Source organism: Diadema antillarum, unplaced genomic scaffold (genome assembly GCF_040938485.1).
Source record: "Diadema antillarum isolate AM-2024a unplaced genomic scaffold, OU_Dant_1.0 seq00000254_RagTag, whole genome shotgun sequence".
In the NCBI taxonomy this organism is placed as follows: Eukaryota; Metazoa; Echinodermata; class Echinoidea; order Diadematoida; family Diadematidae; genus Diadema; species Diadema antillarum.
Genome location: NW_027271296.1, coordinates 358668 through 381225, shown reverse-complemented (window position 1 = coordinate 381225; position 22558 = coordinate 358668). Strand labels below are relative to the sequence as shown.

The 22558-nt window shown below is 39.7% G+C and overlaps 1 protein-coding gene across 1 annotated transcript in view; it reads right to left on the bottom strand.

The window, feature by feature from the left end:
• LOC139729721 (extracellular matrix organizing protein FRAS1-like) overlaps positions 1-22558 on the bottom strand; it is a 230223-nt gene that overhangs the window by 76271 nt on the left and 131394 nt on the right. Inside the window, exons 3-4 of the mRNA XM_071640650.1 lie at positions 19489-19596; positions 4779-4868 (exon numbers count right to left, since the gene is read on the bottom strand). Of these exons, the coding sequence (XP_071496751.1) occupies positions 4779-4868; positions 19489-19596 (198 nt within the window). The remainder of the gene's footprint in view (positions 1-4778; positions 4869-19488; positions 19597-22558) is intronic.

Here is a 22558-nt window from a genome sequence, read left to right as displayed (position 1 = left end):
GGACAGGAACAACTTCAGTAAAAGGAGACCACAACAGTATGCTTAGATAACTTAAAGGGGAAGTCCGGACGATTATCAGCCGTTTCGTGTGTAAAGAACAATATTTCATGAACCTATTACCCTTTTCCCGACGAGAAAAGACCATCAGATACATTTACTATGATTTTTTTTTAAATAAGGTAATTCTTCATGTTCGAATCCGTCGCGAGCTGCCCTTCGTACTATCTGTCCCAGGATGCATTGCGCGTGACGTATCGGGCGCAGTTTCCTCAGCTGAGAGCACCGCGAGCGAAGCCCAGCTACGCATCGATCTCCCATTGCACTGCTGACTGCGGGCGGTATTAATATGTGTGCCTTGTCGGCGCTACTGCAGGAGATGGGCAGGAGACCGTACACCGATTTAGGAGTGCTGTTGCCAAACGCTGTATTCCTTTATTCAAATAATCTTCGTTATATATCTATATAAAATCTTCAAAGATTAATGTAAAATAGTTGCAATGCTATAATATTTTCATTTAAATTGAAATATGTATGTATTATAATACTGCCGTACTTATTAGTGTCCACCCCATCACTTACAATGCATTAGCTGTTGTCGGGCTGTGCAGGCATACATTTACGTCTGCTGCTGCCAAGTGCTATCACAATCCGCGATCGTTTTTTCGACTTCTGAGTGTGAACAATCTGAAATCAGTCTGTCAATGTCAGAATTATTGCCTCTTTTGTTGTCCGAGACTGTTGAAAAGTGTGTCTGACGGTGATAAAATACGACAGTATACATGTAACTTGAACCGAGGAAGAAACGCCAGCGCCAGCTTGGTACCCGCCGCCGCGCCGCGCCGGTAACTACGACCAGCAGCCCAATACACACAGCGTAATCGGGCTGCGTGTTGTAGCATTCAGGATCATGTAAAGGTAGTATCGTGGATAGATATCAATTTAAAATCGAAATATTTCTTCAATTTGAAGACTTACTAGTAAAGTTGAAGTATTGACAACACCCTAACACTTGACACATCGGCATTTTTTTAATGAAGCAATAGATCATGCCGCGTGCATCCGCTGTGTGGTCAGAGACTGTTGAGCGGTACGCTACTACCGCTTGCTTGGCCCGTATCACCGTTGCTCAAGCAGGGCTCCCCCGAGCCAGCTGACGCTCCAAGCAAAAAGCAATGTGAGGAGGAAACGTCACGCTGTCACGTGATCTTTCTCGCCGGCGTACAGAAATCGAACGGTTACGATTCAAAATTAGTGATGCTAAAAAATCGATTGTGGCGAGTTGGGAGGGTCTTTTTCAATGAAACTTAGTCATTATGGTCCTTTATTTATGTAGATTTTGGTTAATTTTTTTCAAAATCGTCCGGACTTCTCCTTTAAGAAACACACTGTATAGGCAGGTAACCAATTGGTAAAACACAGTCATTGTAAGTGAGGCACATCATAACACGTCACCCACTTGTTGTCAAACAGTACAAAGCCATTTTTTTTTTACTTCCAACCATTAATCATTACAATAATTATGATGTGCATTCTCATATAATGCATGTTTTTCCTGTCCTTGTCGGATGTACTGCTCGTTTGTGACTCCCTTGTCAGTCTATTCCTGATGCGTACAAAGCTAAATCTGTCTTTCTAGCAGGTGGAAGTCCTGCTCATGTTTTTAATGTCAACCCAAATTGGCAATTCAAAAGGATGGACAGGATATTTACATGATTTGGCCTCTTTCTATAAATTCCTCGGCTCAGATCAGGAAGCATCCAAGTTCATAAGATAAATTTTCATTCTCATCACATTTGCAGTATAAACGTTCACAGAAACATTATGCATGGCAAAACACAGAGTTTAAATGTGTTAAGCAAAATACACCAGAAGTATCACTGTACAGATGTGTTCCATCTCATTGCAGAATAAATAAAGAATTTGAAATATCAACTAATGACAGAAAAACCAAAGAAAGCATCCCTGAATTCTTCAAAAGTTTGTGAGAGCGAGTTCAATCATCAAATTACAAAGTCTGTCTTCAATCACTGACAGGCTTGCTCCAAAATTTCCAAGAAAAAAGAAGAAGAAGAAAACGTGTGAGTTGCCACCAAGGATGCCGTAATACATTGAAGTGGCAGGTTCGAGTCAGAAGACTAAACAATTTATTCCCGCTACCTCAACAAGACGCTCATCTGTCCATTTGGCATGGAACAAGTCATGCTTGAGGGGGCAAGGATGTCTTAATGGGGACATCACATTTCAAAGATTTAAGAACATACAATGAATTGACATTTCATCTTGAAGAGTCTATACCACTTCTCAATTCACACCAGATCATAAACTAAACAAACATCAAAATTAGAAAGTAAGTCATCCTACATTTCAACATTTTTTTTTTTTTTTTTTTTTTTGGGGGGGGGGGGGGGGGGGGGGGGGTGGTTAGGGGGATAGAGAGATTTTGTGTTGCTGAAATCAGTATCCGAGACCTCACAAATACAATTTGACTCTTGAACCTTGAGGGCACACCTTACAATGTTGGGGCATGTTCATTTCAAAATTTCTTGCATTCTGTCATCAAAATATGACAAGTAAAGTATTAAAGAGGGATGGATGCTGTCAGAAGCAGAGATGCAGGATGGGGTTCTTAAAAAATAGATGCATTTTTATTTCAGAAACTTCAATTGGAAGGCTTTACTGCAGGGCATTTTCCACTTATCCAAATCATCTGTGTCTTAGTTTTTATTGTTGTTGTCATTGCTGTTTTTCTGATCAGTAGTACATATTGTTTTTGTCCTCTTATGTATTCTAAAAAATTATTTCAAAACATATGGCACTGTGGATCTTTCCGAAGATTTATCATCTAACAAAGTGGCGTGCAGCAGCTCAGAAACCAGTTGTGGCCAGGAATAACCTAGGTGCCACAAATTCCATGTTGATGACCCCCTTGCCACTATGATCAGATTTTGCAAAAGAGGGGAATTTCAATAATGTTTGCATAACATCATGTTCACAGGGATGCCAAATGTTATCATTCTGACACATTGATAAGGAACACGAGCCAAGCACAAGGATTATAAACATTTTGTCGAGACTAAAATAAATGTCACACCCATACTCATGATGCTCTCTCCTTTTCAATTTTCAGCTCCTCTATTTTCTCTTAGAATTAAAGGAAACCAAAACCCATAGAGAAATGTGGATTGAGTGAAAGCAGCAACAGTAGTAGAATACATCAGTGAAAGTTTGAGGAAAATCAGACAATTGATGCAAAAGTTATGAATTTTTAAAGTTTTAGTGTTCTGGTTGACGAGACTACTGGAGGTTATGATGTCATGTGTGGACAACAATATAAAGAAAATATAAAGGGAATTCCACAAAAATTAATTTTTCATGAAAATTACACATTCCATCACCTTAATACTGACATATGTTAAGGGTAGTAATTATTCCCCCTGCTTTCTGAAAGCGGTTAGTCAAGCGTTCGTTCATTATGCTGAAAAGTGAAAGCATGTTGAAGCCTCTTCAGCTTTTAACTAGAGAGGGGCCGTCAAAGGCGGCAGACCCACGCCTTGTACAAAGTCGGGGTAAACATAATGTGCATTCGGTCATCTACCAGAATTCGGTCACTTAATTGCCAGTGTGCTTTATCACCAGCCAGCGAGTTCTACCAAAGATCGTACACTGAAGTGTACGATCTTTGGGTCTACAGTCACATCACACGCAAATCACATCATTTCACATACGGTAACACTCATTCACAACAGGAAAGTCCTTTAGCCTCCTCCAAAAATCCATCGAAAATCCCAAATACCACCGTCAAAAGTGCAGAATCAGAACTTTTCCAAGCGCGCACGAATTAAGTCCAGTTTTAAGAGTATTGTCTACACGACGGGTCGCCGAAAAAGCGCTAAAAATCGAGAAATACGCCGTTTTCTTGCAGGATATTTTGCTCATAGCAAGCCGAGAGTGTGATGATATCAAAGGTCGTATGAGTGTACGATCTTTGATGGTATCCACAAAAGCGCAAAAGAAAAACAAAATTTACGTACTCCCTAGGCAATTACCCCTATGATTAGTGTCTACGGGTATTATTCAATGCAAGGGCTGAATGCAAATGTCTACTGCACCAGTATTCGGTCACCAACGAGCGCCGCAACGTCCCCGATGCAATTTTGCACCAACAGTGTAGAGCGCGATGCATTTTCAGCGGCCTTGCACACGCATTGACATTGAGCGCGCATATCGTGCAGTGTGACTGACCGAGCAAATGCTCTTCCAATGAAAAAAAACAATCAATGTTAATTTGAAAAATCATCAAAATACGGGCCAGTTTGTGACGACGGAGAACGAACTTTCATAAATCTAGAAGGACATAGTCCCTCAAATAGGCCTAAACGTAAATTTCAGAATTCTTACGAACATTTGAGCAGCGAAGTCGGATCGTTTGGGAGTTTATGTGTTTGTATGGTAGCGGAAAATCGCAAAGTGAGAAACGGGAAATTTTCGGAGTGGTCACTATACCATGGGGTCAAAACTTCAAGGTCACACAGAATTTGCAAGGGTCAAGCGATTATCACCAAAATCTAATCGATTCCTTCCTGCCATTATCCAAACATCCCCTGAACATTTCGTGCAAATCCGTTTACCCGTTCTCTTGCTATCTTGTACACAAACAAACAAACAAACAAACATACGGAACCCTTTACATAACCCCCTGCCGATTTTCATCGGCGTGGGTAATGAGGGAAAAATTCAACATGATAGTCAAATGGTCAATTCTAGGCAATCATACTCACCCCTACAATTTCTCCCTGATAGTCACACGACCCTGCACTCGACGCACACTCTGGGCAGCACTTGTTGGCTGATATCCTCAAGATGGCGCCCTGTTGACGACAAAAGAAAAGTAAACACAGTAGACAAGTGAGACGCAACTAGCTTTTTCTTGGGGGGAAGTCACCATACATGTCGATGAATAATATACAAATACCCTTTATACACAAGGGATATGGAACTGAACTGCTTCGAAAACACCTCTGTGAACGAAAAATAATGCAAAAAGGACTGATTGTAAATACTTCTCTGTTTCTGCATTGCTTTTTTTTTCATGCAGTTGGGGTCCTATCATCTGGAAAAGAAAAACACTTGCCAAAAACTCTTAGCACTGTTTTACTCTGTCCATACATTCCTTGGTCACCTGGTAATCAATCTTGAGAAGGGCAATTAATATCCTGCCGCTTAGCAAATTCTACCCAGATGGGATATATCTCCAGCTTCTCCAAAACACACACAGTGAAAATCATTTTCTCATTCTCTGTTACTGTACGTAGCAAAGTATAATAGTAAAAATTGTGGAGGTTTCTACACACTCCCATTCAAATTACCTACCACACTGACAAAAGTCGACAGATCTGGCCCTGACTACTGTGGACAGTGACAGACACAAAATGATCTTTGCTGCAAAACTTTGACATCATTTGTGAGTGAAACTGAAATTGAATTGGGAGTTAATGACACTCGAGGGATTAAAAACACACAGGGGGGAAAATGGAACCGAAAAAACACTCAGGGATTCCACTGTTGATCATGAACCTAGTTGTACGAAAAATAGTCTCGCACATAAAGTCCTTTCCAGTGTTTAGTATCAAGGGTAGGAAAGACTTATGTCACTATGATGAACCTGAAATGTGAAATGAACTTGGATTGCGATTTTGGTGGCAAAAACTTTACTTGCCAGAGAAAAAAGAAATGACCCAATTTTCTTCTATATTTTGAATATGACATCATCCACTGCACCACTGTCTTCTGCAAAGGAATTACTTGAATGTATTTCTGACAGTTCTATCATTTTTTTTCTCCGAGTTCGAAGGTGGATTTGTTAAGGATGCTTGCCAATTTGTATTGAGACTGAGCTCCTGATCTACAAATATCAATAATATTAATGACATTGATAATAATTTCAAGAATAATAACTATAATAAACATGATTATAAAATCAAAAACAATTAATGTTAACAAAACCTCCATAAAACTGGTCTCTATACAAAACAGTACTATGCTTCTTTTGCTTTTGCATTTGTTCTGAGGAATAAAAGACCATACTATCCTCATAGTTTCAAATCTGAATTTTGTCAAGAAAAGTGCTTTTGATGTTTGAACTACGGACTCAAGCTTCTAACATGTGGGAGCACTTATCTCAAGTATTGCCCAAGTATTATTGGTCCTTTTTCTTTGACAGAAGTTTTTTTTTTTTGGGGGGGGGGAGGGAGGGGGAACGAGGGGAAAAACCTCAAGGAATGGCTAGGTCTGACATCGCGCGGCCAGTTTATTCAAGCAGGATCTGGTTACAAAAGCTGTCAGACAGCAATTTTTGCCAACAAACAAATATCAACTGAGAAGAAATCTCCCGTCGTCTGAGCATGTCACTTAGCGTATTCCCCTGACATACACGGTCATTTCCAGCGATACACAAATTGTGAATGCTAAGCAAGAAGTCCTGTATGGTCCAATTACGATGGAATAAAGTTGGGAAAATACTTTAGCATGGCAGGATGACACAAAATATCCCGACCACTGAGGAAAGAGGTAGTGTCAGATTTTACTTGATGAGGGGGCAAGTTACGTCCTGTTCGACATCTGCATCCGCCTCATACTCATCCATGGAGGATCAAACGGAGCGGGCCCTGTCCTACACTGGTTTTTTAATACAAGACAAGGGCTTTTTTAGTTGAGGTACAATCCACACCACAAGAAACATACTCTAAGTCTGAGCTCATAGCAATTCCTCTTACTCTTACATTATTGTGCATCTAAACCCATTCTCCACACCCAGTGTTCATGAACTTGGTTGCTTTCCAGAGGTTTACAAAGAGAGCTATTCATTCATTTATCCTACTTTCTGGCTGTATTTTTTTTCTTTTTTTTTTGGGGGGGGGGGGAGGGGGGGGTTTTTTCTCATTCTTTCCTTTTCAGGTTAAAAAAAAATTTAGTTTATGATGCAAAGTGATTCTGGTTTCATATCTCTCAGACATCAAAGTCTACTCTCATGGTAGGAGGTTAGGGGCTGGCTTTTGCAAAGCTCAAATCTGACCTTTTGGGAGATGGGGTGAAGTGCAGTACCCCTACGGTGGGAAGATTACCCCATGAGAGTCATCCTCTTCCAATATGTGCTCCCTTAATTACCCCCAGATACCACCGCATTGGGGGAGACCAGCCCATTATAAAGCCTTTCCATCACTCCCTCTCACTGGATCTTGTCAAACATTTCCTATCTCAAGTTCATGACAGGTGAAATTGGCGAGTTACTGAAAAGATTTTGTAAAAAATGGAAACCCCTTTGCTAATTAGCCCCTGCCCCGCCGCTGGCTAGCACTCAAATCTTTCCTTCTTCCTTTTTTTTTCCCTATTTGATTGTTGGAATATTTCCTGAAGCATTGTGGTGGCTTACAATTGCATCTTGTTTACAAAATGGAAGCAACCGATTTCCCCCCTGCCCCACCAATATAAGTGCAAAAGCGTGCTAATGATGTTAGAGTCAATGGGCGATTTGAGTGAAGTAATTCACTCTGAAGAAGTTTGAAATATGTCATTCATACATAATATTTTTTGAAAGCCCATTTAGATGTGGTTGTACTTTACAGCTCAATAAGTGTGATTTTTTGTGTATACAAATGTGTGTAAATATTTGTGTGTATTGATGGGCAGACAGCAGAAGCAATTGCTTCCAATTTTGAGTGCAAGTGTACTTTGGCTTCGATGTTCTTCTTCCTTTTTTCCCAATATGCTGGATGTGGAAATAGAAGCTAAAATGTTCTTAGAAGATATTGCACTATGGGTCTGTGCCAAATATGAGAGTTCCTCAATGGGGAAAGAAAAGCAAAGAATACAGTTTATCTTATTCTTCTTCTTCTTCTTCTTTTTTCAAGTTTGTATACGTAACTGTATGCATATTTTAATTTATGTTTGTATCTCAACAGTTGTGAATTTAGTTTGATAAAAGTAATCAAAACGTGCTGTATGACAACAAATATCCCTCAAACTTTCCACCTTTGTGACCACAGTACCCAAAACCCTTTTCAAATTCTTCATGCAATTTCCTTTAAATTATTAGACTAACTTCACTCAACAACAAGTTATTATATCATAATGACTTAATTCATATGTCACAATATAGATTACATCTACAGTGCTCACATACAGTATGAACAGGATTGACCTAGAACTGGTTTTGGTTACTGCCTGTGATATCATTCTGACTCCCAATAAATCTAATTCATTTTACAAAGACCTGACTGGTACAGCCACTATCTTTTTTTTTAATCCAAGAAATCTAGCAGTAGCCAAACTGACCAGTCAAAATCCAGCCGCTATTGCACAAATAAAAATTTGCCAAGAAGCCATGTGGAGAAGTGATTATGAAAATTCATTATGAAACCACCCAATTATTGTTTTTCCAACAAATGACCTGAAGACATTAAAAGATACAAAGGCTTCATCATAAAGCAGTCAGCATTCACTTTAAACTCTTAGTATATGACTTACCTATAGTTACGAAGATCCCCCCCCCCAAAAAAAAAGAAGCAAGCTGCGTGACCTGAGTATATCTACAACCCCTTGGGGGCAAGTGACTTTACCACTAAGTAATAGTCACCAGTTAACCATTCATAGGATAGATTGCCCCCCCCCCCCCCCCTGTTCTGGTGGTGGCAGAGATGGTGAAGGCACCGTTTGATAAAAGAAACCACTCAAATTTATGCACATAGGAAATTCTTTGCAGTGAGCAAGATTATGATCTAAGTGCAAAACCTATCACAAGAGGGCAAGTTTTTTTTCTGGAGATGATAAATTGATGTGGAATGTCGACATTTTGGGGTTGATTGTACCACTTTGAGATGTAATTCAGTCTCCATTGCACCTATAATTAGGTTACTTGGATAGGAAAGAAGAGAGGATTCATGAGTTTTCAAATCCTCTTAGACCTTTTCTGGTGAGGACATGTATCAAAAAAGTCAAAAACATTTAATATCAAATGATATAAAATTCCTACAAAACAATTTTTGAAGATTTGCTTATTGTTATTATGAATGGTAGACATTTGACTTTGTGGTGGTCAATCAGCTACGGAATTTGTAAGCATTTGTTTTGATACTTTAATCCAAATCAGAAATGTCTTCATGTGGACATACTAACTGTGCTTGGAACAGATTTGGTACCACTGTCCAGTGTTGGAGGGGGAAAAAAAAGGAGGGGGGGGGGTTATAAAGATTATTCCATCTTTTTACTGGATCATGAGGACACAAGTTCAAAGTCCACAGATCATTCAAGCATCAATTCGGATCTGAATTTAATCCCCCACTTCAGAGCAGCAGGCCATGGGGATTAGTTCAAGGGGATTATACAAGTAAGCCGATAAGTTCACATCTTCATCTGCTTGCCATTCATTTGGGTCTGATCTAGGAATAGTAGCGTCCAGAATTACAAAAGTCTGATTAAAATGAAAGTAGTCCTGATCATCATGGGGAGGTCTTACACAGCAAAAAAGGTGAAAGGTCACTGTTATAGCTGAATATCATTTTGCACATCTTGTGAGCATATTGAAATATCAACTTAGGATAGAGTGCGATATTTGCATGATTGATTAGAATCTATCCTTTGCTGACTTGACATAATTTTGTGAGATGACATGAGAGTAGTGGATTCTTCTTCTTTTTTTCTACTTCACTGACAAACTTACATAACATGATTAAAATTCCTTCTTCTTTTTTTTTTGCGCTATGAGTGCTGATTGGCATAAAAAATCCATAACCTTGTACACACTGTCAAAAGTCCCTGGCACAGAAAGGGTTAACATGGTAAAATCATCAAGTTGCAAGAGAGAGAATGAAAAAACAAACACATGCAGCAGTACAGGATGAGACAGTTAACTCAACTTATTCATTTTTTTCTTCTGAAAAGAGACAGTTTTAAGACAGAGACAAAGCTGTATTTCAAGAGGAAGAGAGGATGACAATTTTCAGATGTCACATGTGATACTAATGTCGCCCCACAAACATACACCTTGCATTAGAAATTCGTCTTGCAACTTTTCTGAGCAAAGGCGGCCTGTCACAGTATTCTAAAACAGAAAACTATACACACAAATTCTAACAAGGGCTCTACTGTTTCACTCAAAGCAGCTGTCTAGATCTGTGAATCCTGGCTTTCTTTTAAAACTTCCTATTACTGACTTTAAATCCATCACCAAATCTCCTCATAAGGAGGTATGGGGTGATTTGGGGTGGGCCAGTCAGCAGATCCCTCACAAGGGGTGATTTCTCTACCCTCTCTACCCCCTTGGTACAGTTTTTGACCTCAGCTTTACAGATGAGGGTTCACCTTCCACTAGAAATTGGTATAATCACCTGCAATCATTCTCACATGGGGAGCTGTGCTGAGCAAGAGCCCCCAGGAATACAAGCTCCAAATGTTTAACTTTTCTTGGCTCTATGTCAATAACAAGGGGCAATATTTGTTTCCAAACTTTTGTTATTGTTGTTGTTTCCATCATTTTTTATAGGGAGGGAATGTAAGCTTGTGCTTACATTTTATTTGTTTCTCACGAGAAAAGCCATTTAATTTCTGACATGTCTGGAAAAAAGGGAGGGCATGAAATATACCAAGAAATAATTGGCTTTAATACATTGCAGCAAATGAAAGAAAAAATGGATATTGTTATAAAAGAAATATCCTTTATACACTTTCATATACACCTTTCTTCATGACATATCCCATCATACCCAAGAAGAAAAGTTATTACTTCATAGTACAGGATACAGAAGTCTAGATAAAGTGTAAAACTTATTCCTTACATGATATATTGAATGAGTCTAAATTCAGAAATATCTAAACTCCATCAGCCCATTGTCTTTGACAAACAAGTCTATGAAGTGGCTTTCACCATCCCATTCTTGTGTCAAGAAAATACCACGCAAAACTGCTTTGCATCCAAGCGCATCTCGAAAGATTAAAGCCATCGCTTTAACAGTGGAGAAACTTTTCCATTTCTCACTGCAACTCCTACATTTGTAAATGGCAGCACAATGTTTGTGAAATGGCTAGAATAAAAAGCACACACTTGCATGGGCCAATCATGCCCAAGGCTCCATCGCAACTGGACCATCTGAATAGAGAGGAAAATGCAGTCGAGAAAATTCAAATATTTATTCTCTAAAATACACCCTCTCCTGTGCCTGACAGAGTTCGGCTTATTTCAAATATAAAAACATCCTCCACTGGAAAGAAACTGTTGTTGAAAGAGTCCGAAATTTGCCTCCAAAAGATTTTTCCTGTCCTTCCCTTTATAACACAATCCGATAGTTGTGTTTGGAATCTGTTAATTTTCCTTCCTACAAACATACATGCAAACGCCCGTCAATGTCCAGGTTTCCTGCCTGCAGGGTTTATTTCTCACTGGTGGTAGCGGAAATTTTTTTTTCCCTTTTTTTTTTGGAAGCTTGGGAGGAAATGGGAAAGTCCTCAGAAGGTGAAAGTTGGTCTTACCCCAACAGGCATATTCTCAATATTCTACACTTTGAACTTCTTTCAGAATTTCTTCTTGAAAGACTCTCACAATACCACTGCTTTAAATCATCTTAAAGTTCAAGATTTTTGTAGTGCGACCTGGTGGAGTTTGAAAACTCGCTGATATATGTTTGCATTAATTGTAAATTATTACACACATATTCTGAGGGCCTTCTTTTACAGAGATTCTAGAAAAAAAAAATCCATCACTGCTAGAAACTTTACTAGGGCAAGAAAATCCACATAGCAATACTCTTCAACTCTGATGTCAAGGTAATGGTATTTTTGCAGACAATTGGTTTTCAGTCATGTTTGTGACTATGTCCACCTCTTCTGTAGATGATATCACTCAACAACTTTACCACATCTTTCTGGCAAAACACCAAATTACCTTCACAGGAGACAAAACTTCCCTTTTACCGCCATCTTTCTTTTAGTTCTGTGTACCAAACTCCAGAGATGAGATATTCTAGATGTCAAAGCTTTGTGCCAGAGTGACATCAATGAAGAAGGAGTCATACTGTATGGTATGTTTACTTATAGAGCCATCCATTTCCCATTTCATTAAAAAATCAATCAATTTATCATCCCTTACTCTTGCTACCATTGTGAGTGTACAGAGAGTGCAACAACTGTGACAATTAATCCTAATCAAGGCTGACCAAATGTTGGTGATATTGCAATTGCAAAGCTGCAATCAGCACAGGCAAGCACTGGTATTTCATCACTACTGAAACGGTCCATCTTGTGAGACCCATAGAGCTTTGCATACGAGGTATGTATCTCAAGGGGTCAGAGCTTTGGAAGTAGTCATATTTGGGGATAACAAATCAACAAACAGAAACAAACAAACAAACAAACAAAAATCAAAGTATGAGCTGTTTTGAATCCCTAAACTATGCAAGGGCTTTGTATAACATCTTAACTCTTAAGCCTGTACTACATTTTTTTTTTTGTTGGCTAAACGAACCCTAGTGATGACTGCCACTTTGAATTTGCTATATAGTAAGCTGACATCAGCCTAAGTACTGTAGCATGATATGAACACACAAACACACACACACACACACACTTGCCTACATACATACATACACATATATATGCATACACAAATAGGCTCACCATAATGAAATCACTGCTTAATAAACTTCAAACCTTGATTTAACTTGCATGCTTTCCAGATATTTGCGGGGGTGAAATGGCTAAATGGTGAATTAATCTTATCTAGATTTAAAACCAGTCGGACTGTTTCATCAAATGTACAGCTGTAAATACTCAAAAGTGTCAAAGGGTTTGTTTTGCTAGACTAGGGCATCAACATGGCAGGTAAATCTCTCAGACAGGAAGAATAGAGAGGAAAAAACATTCAGAGGTGCATGACCTCATAATCGTCAATCGTAGGGTCAAAAAGTTAATCTGACGAAGGGAGAGAAAAGAAAAGGGATAGAAAAAAAAATGCCTGAAGACTTTGTGACTGGTTGCAGCCCAACGCACAGCTACATGTTTCTATTTCTTTTTCTCAGGGTTCTAGATTCTAAACGGGATTTTTGCTCTAGGTAACCCCCTACTGAAATAATCAAGCAAGCAATAATCTGCAAGAGAGACAGAGAGAGATCGAGAGGGATGGTCCTAAAAATAATTTCTTGCCGCTTGCTTAAAAATTCTCATTCATGTTTCCTTGCACTAATGATGTTTCTCATCTAAAGTAGCACTGATTTGAGGCTACATATTACTACTTTGAAGATTTATTTCATTATCATGTAGGCCTTTTATGTCATTAAAACCAAGTGTGTTCAGTCCAGAGAGAAATATACATTTCCGGAGAACATACCTTTGAAGCAATAGTTTATCTGAACGATAGCTGTCCTATAAAAACTAGATCAGTGAAAATTTGTCAGAAATCTGATGAATGCCATGGAAGCTATGACTGTTTAAATGTCACCATTTGGCTGCAATTTTCCAGCTTGCCATTGATGAGATTTATAGTGAATGTATCTCCTTACTCTGAAGATACAGGGATGTCAAAGGCATGTGATATGAAAAATGACATAATGTACAAAAACACAAAATAATGCCACAGATACAACTGGACCCCAACCAGGACGAAGCAAAATTTCTTGAAATGAAATCAGTAGAACCAGTTCTGCAAATCAAGAGAAAATTTTAACACCCAAGTTAGATCTACATGTACGGGCTACAGTTACATTGCTCAAAGTCCAATCTGATAACATCAAGTGGTTTACAGAATGCATCACACCCCTTGAAAATCCCTGCCTATCGAGGAAACAATCATTTCCCTGAATAAAACATCTTCCGGCATGGCTGTAAAAAGCTCAGGTCAGACATCGGACAGATAGTCCCCATGAAAGAGAAGGAATGCAACTGCAAGGCAACATCTAATATCACTACTTCACCACCACCTTATGACTTCCTAATGTTCATTCTTGATCAAATCCAGATCTCATTAAAAAAAAAAAAAAAAGAAGAAGAAAAGATATGATAATGTTGATGGTAATAGTGGTCAAGACTAGAACAGTTTGAGCTCTTCAGGTTTGGTTAGCCTCAAATATCGACCAAAATATAGCAGATACTACTACTTTCAGTAACACCATATAAAGAGAAAAGATATTTCATGTATACCAAGTAGATGAAATGAGAGAGAACTGAATGTATTGACAGACTTTATATGAACTGCTGCTATGAAGCAGCAGGTGCAATGCCATAAAAGTATGACAGGTAGACTTGACTTTTATAATGCACAGGGTATTGTCATGCTATGCATAGCACATATACAATGTCACTAAGACCCCGTTTACAGTGCGGGGCTGGGCCGAGCCCCGCGATTCTGTCCGTTTACAGTGCCGGGCTGGCTTTTAATTCAAAACCTTTCAATATTTTGTCATAGTGGTTGTAAACAAACGCAATTTGGTAGAGTCTGGTTTCCAGACCCTTTGCCAACTGGATTCCGTGGCAACGAAGTCGCCGTTCGGCAAAGGCTTTTGCCGAAGGAAAAATCCTTTGCAGGACAAAACCACCTTAAACTATACTAGTTTTCGACGTTGAGGGGGTCAATATCCTGAATAGCGAAATAGTACGGGCAGAGGGTCTGGAAGCCAGACTAAATTTAGTACCGCATTTGGCCCAGTTTGCATTTACACTGAGAAAAGGCCGAGCTCGGCCGCGGCCGAGACCACCTCCAGAGTGTGGCCAAATGCGCCGCCAATTTTGGCCCCGCATTTGGCCTTTTGCGCGTTTACACTGAAATGAAGGCTGGGCTCGGCAGCTGCCGGGCTGCCGAGCCCGGCCTTTTCGCTCACTGTAAACGGGGTCAGAGACCTGGGAGAAGCGAATGTGTGTTGGGGAGGGGGTGATGGAGCCCACAGATGAAGCATTTGTCAAAGACCCGGTAGAGAGGATACCATGCAATGGGAAGGCCGCCCCAACTAGACTTGGGATATGTTCAGGAATCCCTGTAAAGCATTGTGTACAGCTTTTATTACTGATCTCTACGTCAGTAGGGTACACACACAGCCTATGAATCTGGACTTGAGTTGACCGTTATGATGAACATAGATGCTTCCATGCACGTATTCGCTGACAGGCAATTCTATTCTGTAAGACAAGCATTGTTTGTGGTCTTTGAATGTACCCTGGTGGGCAGCTGAGGAAGATGGATTCAACCATGCTACTGGGTCTTTAACAAGAGCAAAGACATCTGTCTGGATTGTTCACTGGAGGCATGGAAGGAAAAAACGACACACTTCACAGCTTGAGATAAAACACTCCTGTCATATTATTCATCCAAAGTCTTACAAGATAACTCAAAGGGGGAAAAAATCATGAATGGTTCTTTTCTTTTGGTCTCTCTTTCTCCCTCCAAGAATACAACTAGGACTCTTGTCTGAAACAGGATATAAAACTCCTCTTCAGGCACCTGACCTGATTCCTTGGGTGCCATATTTTTGTGTTGATGTCTTTCATATTTAGTCCAGTCTGAGTTAATATGAGAGTCTGAGTCCACTCCCTCCTCATCCTTACTCTTTTCTTTGGTTACAGGGCCAGGGACACTAAATGCAAATTGCCTTACATTATTGATGGAATGAACTCATGAATCTTCCTCTCACCTTTCAAAAAACAAATAGCATGGTGATCAAGTTGTCACATGTCACTGATTCAATATGATTTCCTTGTCCAGAAGCTTTCTTGCTCATAAATGTATGAATCATTCTAATCATGGGGGAAAAAAATAAAAACATAGCAAAGGCTTGCATCCCTTTATTCTTCTTTGCTTTTGAGAAACTACACTCAAGCCTTTAAAATGACTTTTTAAAGATGACAGCAGCAACAAGACAGGGGGCAAGTATGGTAACTGTAAAAGGATTAGGGATGAAATATGACAAAGATTGGCATGGCATCTTTTCCAAATTTCAGGAAACTCTAAATGTTGTTCAATGTCATCCTAATACCACAGGATCATCTCAGCAAGGTTGTTTGCCAAGCCTGGAGTAGAGAGGGATCCAGACTCTTTTCCCTCTCTTTTTCTCAACTGGAGGAGATATCGGTACCAAATCTGTCATCCTTGAGACCAGGAGGTGGCTGGGTCAGGCTGGGCTGGGCTAGGCTGGGCTAGGCTTGGAGGACAATACACACGTGGTTGGAATCAATCGGGGGATCATCCATCTTTCACGACTTGCTCCTCGTTAGCATTGAGCATGTCAGGATAATTACATCCGTGAACGCAGAACGTGACATGAATGCCAGAACATATTCTTTTTACTACTTGGTAGGATTCATGGAATATACGTGTTCATGGAAAAGAAGGAGAATAATCACAAATTGGTCCTTAAAAGACCTCATTATCTCTCTTCACTAGGCCTGTTCACACCCATGCAAAAATGATGTTTTTATTTCATTTTTTTTCAACAGTTTTTTTTTGCGTGTGAACACAGAATAATCACTCTGGCAAGCTCCATCCCGCTGAAAAGTTAATTTCATCTTAAATTTTTGTTGTTAACCCTCACATAATAGCCTCACACAGTGCGTGTGGACAGCATGCAAATAATAACAACAAATACATAAAAACACATATTAAAGTACAATCCCATGATGCAACTCACAATACCAGGTCAAAGGTGAGGGCACCCTGGGGTCATGCTTCGGTCATTGTTAAGGCATGCACAATCTTAGGATTTAAAGTGTGGCTTTGCTTGCAGCTGAGCAAGTTTTTTGGACATATTGGAACAGTGGCGATATATATATATTTTTTTTTTTTTGGGGGGGGGGGGGGTGGGGGAACATCACTATCCACAAAACTAATAGCTCTTGCATGTGAATGGGCCTGTCATTTCTTTCCCACTACATCAAAGACTATGATCCATTGATGATGCATGGTACACTGAATGTTTGCACATCCCTGGAGGTGTAGCTTTACTGTCTTCTCCTTACATATTAAGCCTATTCAAAGAGTCCACTATGCGGAAGGCTTCACAATCAGAAGTACATTTCTTGTTACTCTTGATCATATGAAGAGGAATTACAAAAACATGATGTACAAATATTGTCTCAGGTAGTATAGCCTTCACATACATTATTGGAATTAAAATATCACAATGGGAAAATATGTTTAACCACAAAATCTATTCTGTCTCTGTGGATGACGTCATGATCTTTCTTCATAAGGGGTTTAATTCTTGTAGCATTCTGTCACAAATTTCTAGTAAAGTAAAAAAGTGGAGAGAGTAGTTAAGATGGTTCCATGACACTTGCTCCTGCGACAACTGCTCTCATGAAATATCTGCACGCTAAGCCAAACATGAATGCTAACCACAGATAAACCCTAGCCCTAAACCTAATCCTTACATCAAACTAAACCCAAAACCCTATCATACCCTAACCCTAACCCTAAGTCCTTGGAGAAAATAAAACGGGAATACTTGTCGCAGGAGCAAATGCCCTGTCACCAGTACAAACATGGGGCGAAGAGAGGCAAGGGTGGAGAGAATTCAGTCTTTTTAAGCTACCTTCATTAAATTTCTTCCAATGGAACAGTTTTGACTTTACTTGACCCCTATTACAAGAAACTTGACTAACTCGAAGGCAGTCCCCGATAGAAAGTAGCCTATCTGTTTTGGTCTCCGCTATCTGCGGAACTGACATTCAGTGCTTCGTAAATGTCAGTCGGTTGACAAAAGGTGTTTGCCAAGATGCGCGCTATCGCAACTTGCTCTCAACTGCTACACCTGTGTCGCCAAACCCATTCATGCACGAGTTCATGCCGAGTGTCGCATGAAAGTATGCATTGCGCAAAATGCATGGCTAGGGGTGTGCAACCAGCTCGAAACGTCAAAACTCACACCCCAGTTTACAGATCGGCTGTTTAGCTTTATAGTGGGGAAGGAGTTGTCTCCATATCTGTCACTACGAGCACCAAACCCTGTGTATACACAATGTCTGTGGCATTTCAAGGCAGTGGGGCTCAAAGGGTTAAAGCTGCCCTCTGCAGGTGGCTACCATCACTTAAAACCAGCTTTCCATCCATCTGGGGCTGAATTCATACTCCAGCAGTAGTATAGTATTCAAGCACAGACAAAAAAAAAAAAAAAACCTGCCACAGAAGGTTAAGAGCAATTGAAAGCAACATATGATTTATGCCATGACAACACAATCGATCCCCTTTATCACCCCTCCTCAGACAGAGGAGTCTCTTTATTTTTTGTTACCCCCCCCCCCCCCCTTCTTCTTTTCTCTTTTCTGGAAGCTAGAGACTGAATTCCTTTTGGCTTGGTAATGTTGAATATGCTTGCTTCTTTATGAGTTTCTCCCCGATGTACACCACTATGACTCTGCAACAGTGCCATTTCCTTTTAATGCCTGCAATCAAATTGGCTAATTTTCCAGAAAAACTCCAAAAGTGACCATTTTTTTTTGCAATTCATCAAATTTTATAGCAAGGCTGCCCTCATCAATGGCTTGATATTCCATATGAGTCATTCCAGCAAGCATTCATTTACCAGCTTCAGGGGCTGGTTAGTGCAATAGTTTTTTTTTTGTGTGTGTTTTTTTGTGTGTTTGTTTGTTTTTTCTCCACCCCCACCCCCTTTAACAGCCATATTGTCGTCATATCATTCTTGAAATGTCTAGACAGAACTCCCGGCTGAGGATATTCATGTAAATCGCTCACGAGGGTGACTGTTAACTCTACCTTCTGTTTTCTGACACATATATTTCTTTGCCCCCCCCCCCCCCCCCCCATCTAGCTGTTCTGTCTGCATTGGGTCAACCAAAGCTGTTGTGACCTTTGCACTTGTATACACAAGTAAAATCAGTGTACAATTACCTCACCCAATATGCAATCATACAGTTTTGAAGGCCTATGTAATCCCAGGACAATTTTTTTTAAAATCAAATTTTGATTTAACTGTCCTTCTTGGCATAATAAAAAACAATTATCTTGAGGTTACTATGAAATTGATCATGTAATTTTGCAAGAGAGAGCACTGTTTTCTAGCATTTATTTTCATGCCTCTCATCCTAAACTGACTGTTCTTTTGGGTAATTTCTCCCAAATGACTGGATACGGCTCGATACTAAGGACACTGGTAGTTGAAGAAGTCTCCTCCATTGAGGGGACATGGTATAGACAAACTATGCACTGAATTGATAATCAACTAATCTAATACCTACAGCCAGGCTGGCACCCTTCAATTTTCATCCAATATCACAATTACTGCAACAGGTGAAATCAATTTCAATGATTCTATAATTCATGAACCAAAATGGAGCCACACTAATTATCCACATACCCAGGTATTTGTAATCCTATGTTATCTAGTGAGTTACCACTAGAACCATTCTCCTTTCATACAAGTGAAAATGAGGGATGAAATCCCTCCCCCCCAACCACCACCACAAAGAGCATGGAAGCTTTTTCTTGAACTCTTCACTTACCCTGGTGAAATCACATTCTGGATTCCGGCACTGCTTCGGCGTGCAGGACACGATCTCTCCCAGGCACGAGCACAGCGTACACGGGTCGCTCTCCCATACGGTATGATTCTGCAGAAAAGGAAAGCAGAAAAATGAAAAGAAGAAAGTGGTTTAGTCTCAGATATCAAGTCTATCTCGAGCAGCAGTTAATGATGACAAATGTACTCCGGGTGAGACTGTACAGTGTGGTCCCAGTTTATTGGAAATCAGTCCCCATAGACAAATATCACAGATTTCTCATTGATAATATAATGAAGGGGATTCATCCACAACTGTAAGATGAACATTTGAAATGGCTCTTGGGATAGAACTATTTTGAAATCATAGAACTATTCTCAAATCAATCTTCCTTTTTATTTATTAATTTACCCTGTGATGTGACAAATTGAACTTAATCATCTGAATTACCTGTACACAAAAATCTCATCTTTTTTTTTTTTTTTTTGGGGGGGGGGATGGGTAAAATCACATAAAAGTTCAAGAAGGACACATCGGAGAGCTAAATGGTTCATGATGTAAGGTTGGATTCCCTAGGATTCTTACGGTTGTCTATACCTTACACCTGAAGACACCTTCGCCGATCATTGGAAAGTGCACCTTTAATTCAAAGGGAAAGCGTACTGAAGCAGATGCTGTGCTGTGAACACAGAGAATATAAAGGTACAGCATCTATTTTTTTTTCTTTGATTGATCTCATCAATTGATGGTGTAAAGCAACAAGCATATAAATTGGTACAATCTGTCATCATCATCAACCAAATGATCCGTTTTCCCCCCTCTACATTGAGTCACTGCTTTCGATGAAAATGTCACATTCGGGTATCCAACAACACACTCGTGAACCAAAATGTCACAACATCATCCCATGTAGTTGAGATAAGTTTACGCCATTGCAGTCCCAGATATCCCCCTAAAGACTGGCTGTGATTCGCAAGGCCACAGGTGCTTCTCCAACAAGACATGACCTTATTAAGAAACCGTGAAGTGAATTCCATTTGATACCCTACGTCAAATGTCCTGAAGACATATCATCTCAATGGCACTTCTATTGCTTTGAGCTACACGTATGTGTCATTAGGCCTATACCACTACTACGCTGACAAATACATCTTTTCTACTTTGTGTTTTCTCTTGGACAAAATGTTTACACCGACAGACAAATGACACAACATCTGAAGCCCATGTCATACCTTTGCAACTTAGGAACAAACTTACGAGAATAAACACTTTGCCATATATATTCACTTCCAAAGTGGCTACCACTCTAGTCATGTGACAAAGAGCTGGTTTTTCAAGTTATCTACTATTACATTACACGTGTCAATTTTTACATGGTATGTCTCTCACAAAATTTGTTTTTAAAAAATGCTGATTTGACGATTGGAAACTATTCATTTATTCTCGGTCACACAAATGATACTCCTGGTTGCTTACATCACTGAATTCTCTGATCTAATGTAATCTGTTTTTTCTTGTAAACCTTCTCAGACTGGACACTGCCATCACACCATACACATGTCATGTGTGTAAATGAAATCTACCATCATATCTATGTGTTTCTGGGTTCAACCCTAAATGGACAGGGAATGCTGAATGCCATCAACCCAGGAATAAATAGCACGGACCCTGGATGTGTAAATCTGATGCTTTGTTAAGCCATCAAGCACGTACAGCTCAAAGTTTACTAAGAAAATATTAGAAATAGATAGCAGAGTGTCATCCATCACAACTCATCCTCTTTTTTTTTTATTTGTCCTTTTTGTGTATGCCAAAAGAGCATGTACAAGGTCTTCTTATCTCAGCTATGTTGATTCTAGCTACACCTGCAAGCAAGCCCCAGGTGTATAGAGAGCAAATTGCTTTAAAAAAAAAAAGAACTTCAGAAATACGATCCATTCATTGGGTCAAACTCGAGACCAGAAAGAACAGTTTTGATATATGGTGGGGAAATGAATTAGATGATCAAACATCTCAAAGTTGACTGACATATCTTTACACAGTATTCAGTATGTAGCTGACATATGTGCAAATATATGCCCTATATATGACCTAGATACATCATACATTCTCCAGAGTCCCTGCTTAGATGATGATTTAAAATTGTTTTTCCATAGATGCAACTGTTTAAATAAAGAATACCAAGTTTATATGAAAGTTAGTGGAGTAGATGTAAAACAGTAAGAAATTTCTCATCTGCACTATACTGTGCCCAAGATGTAGGCCTACAAATTCAATCATCTTACAATTCTATATCAACGTATCACGCCTGCTTGCAACTTCATCAAATATGGGATTACCAGGTAAAGCAAAAAAAAAAAAAAAAGATGAAGTAAGGGGATTTCCCTGCCCCCTTCACCATGCTGTTACTGAACTAACAAGACTACCTCTGCTAGAATAGAAACTATCCCTACCAAAAAAGTTAAACTTCAATGTACATCTCTAATTTATGCACAGAGGGCAATGACTTTCATAAAAACAGAGTTATATACACACACACACAATAGAGAGATAGAGAGGCATCTCATAGCAATACAGGCAAGACAGACTCCTCCAACAAATCTGTGATGCTGGGTGTCACGGCAACCATGTGCTGCACTACCAATGATGCGGACAGCGTCAGCTGACCTGGGCCTATACAATCTTACATACCCACCTGATAGCACAGACCTCACAGCACAGAATCGTTGAATGTGTGCCATGGTAGCACAGTCCTCACACAACATTCTCCATTTGCCTACACTGTCAATCATTTCTTATTCCTGCATGTGTGGCAGTCTATAGATACAGACCTCAAAGAATGGACAGGATGTAATGTTGGCCTCAGAAGTATTCTCCCCCCCCCCCCCCACCCCCTATTTCCAGGCAGGGTAAATGTCATTGTAGCATACAAACATAGCCTTGGCTGATAAGAATGAAACACACAAAACTTATCCCCCCCATTTGCCACCAGATACATACCATAAACTTGCCCTTAATAATGTAATAAACTTGTCTCATATTGAAGACCTTGGCCATTGTTACAAGGAAAATT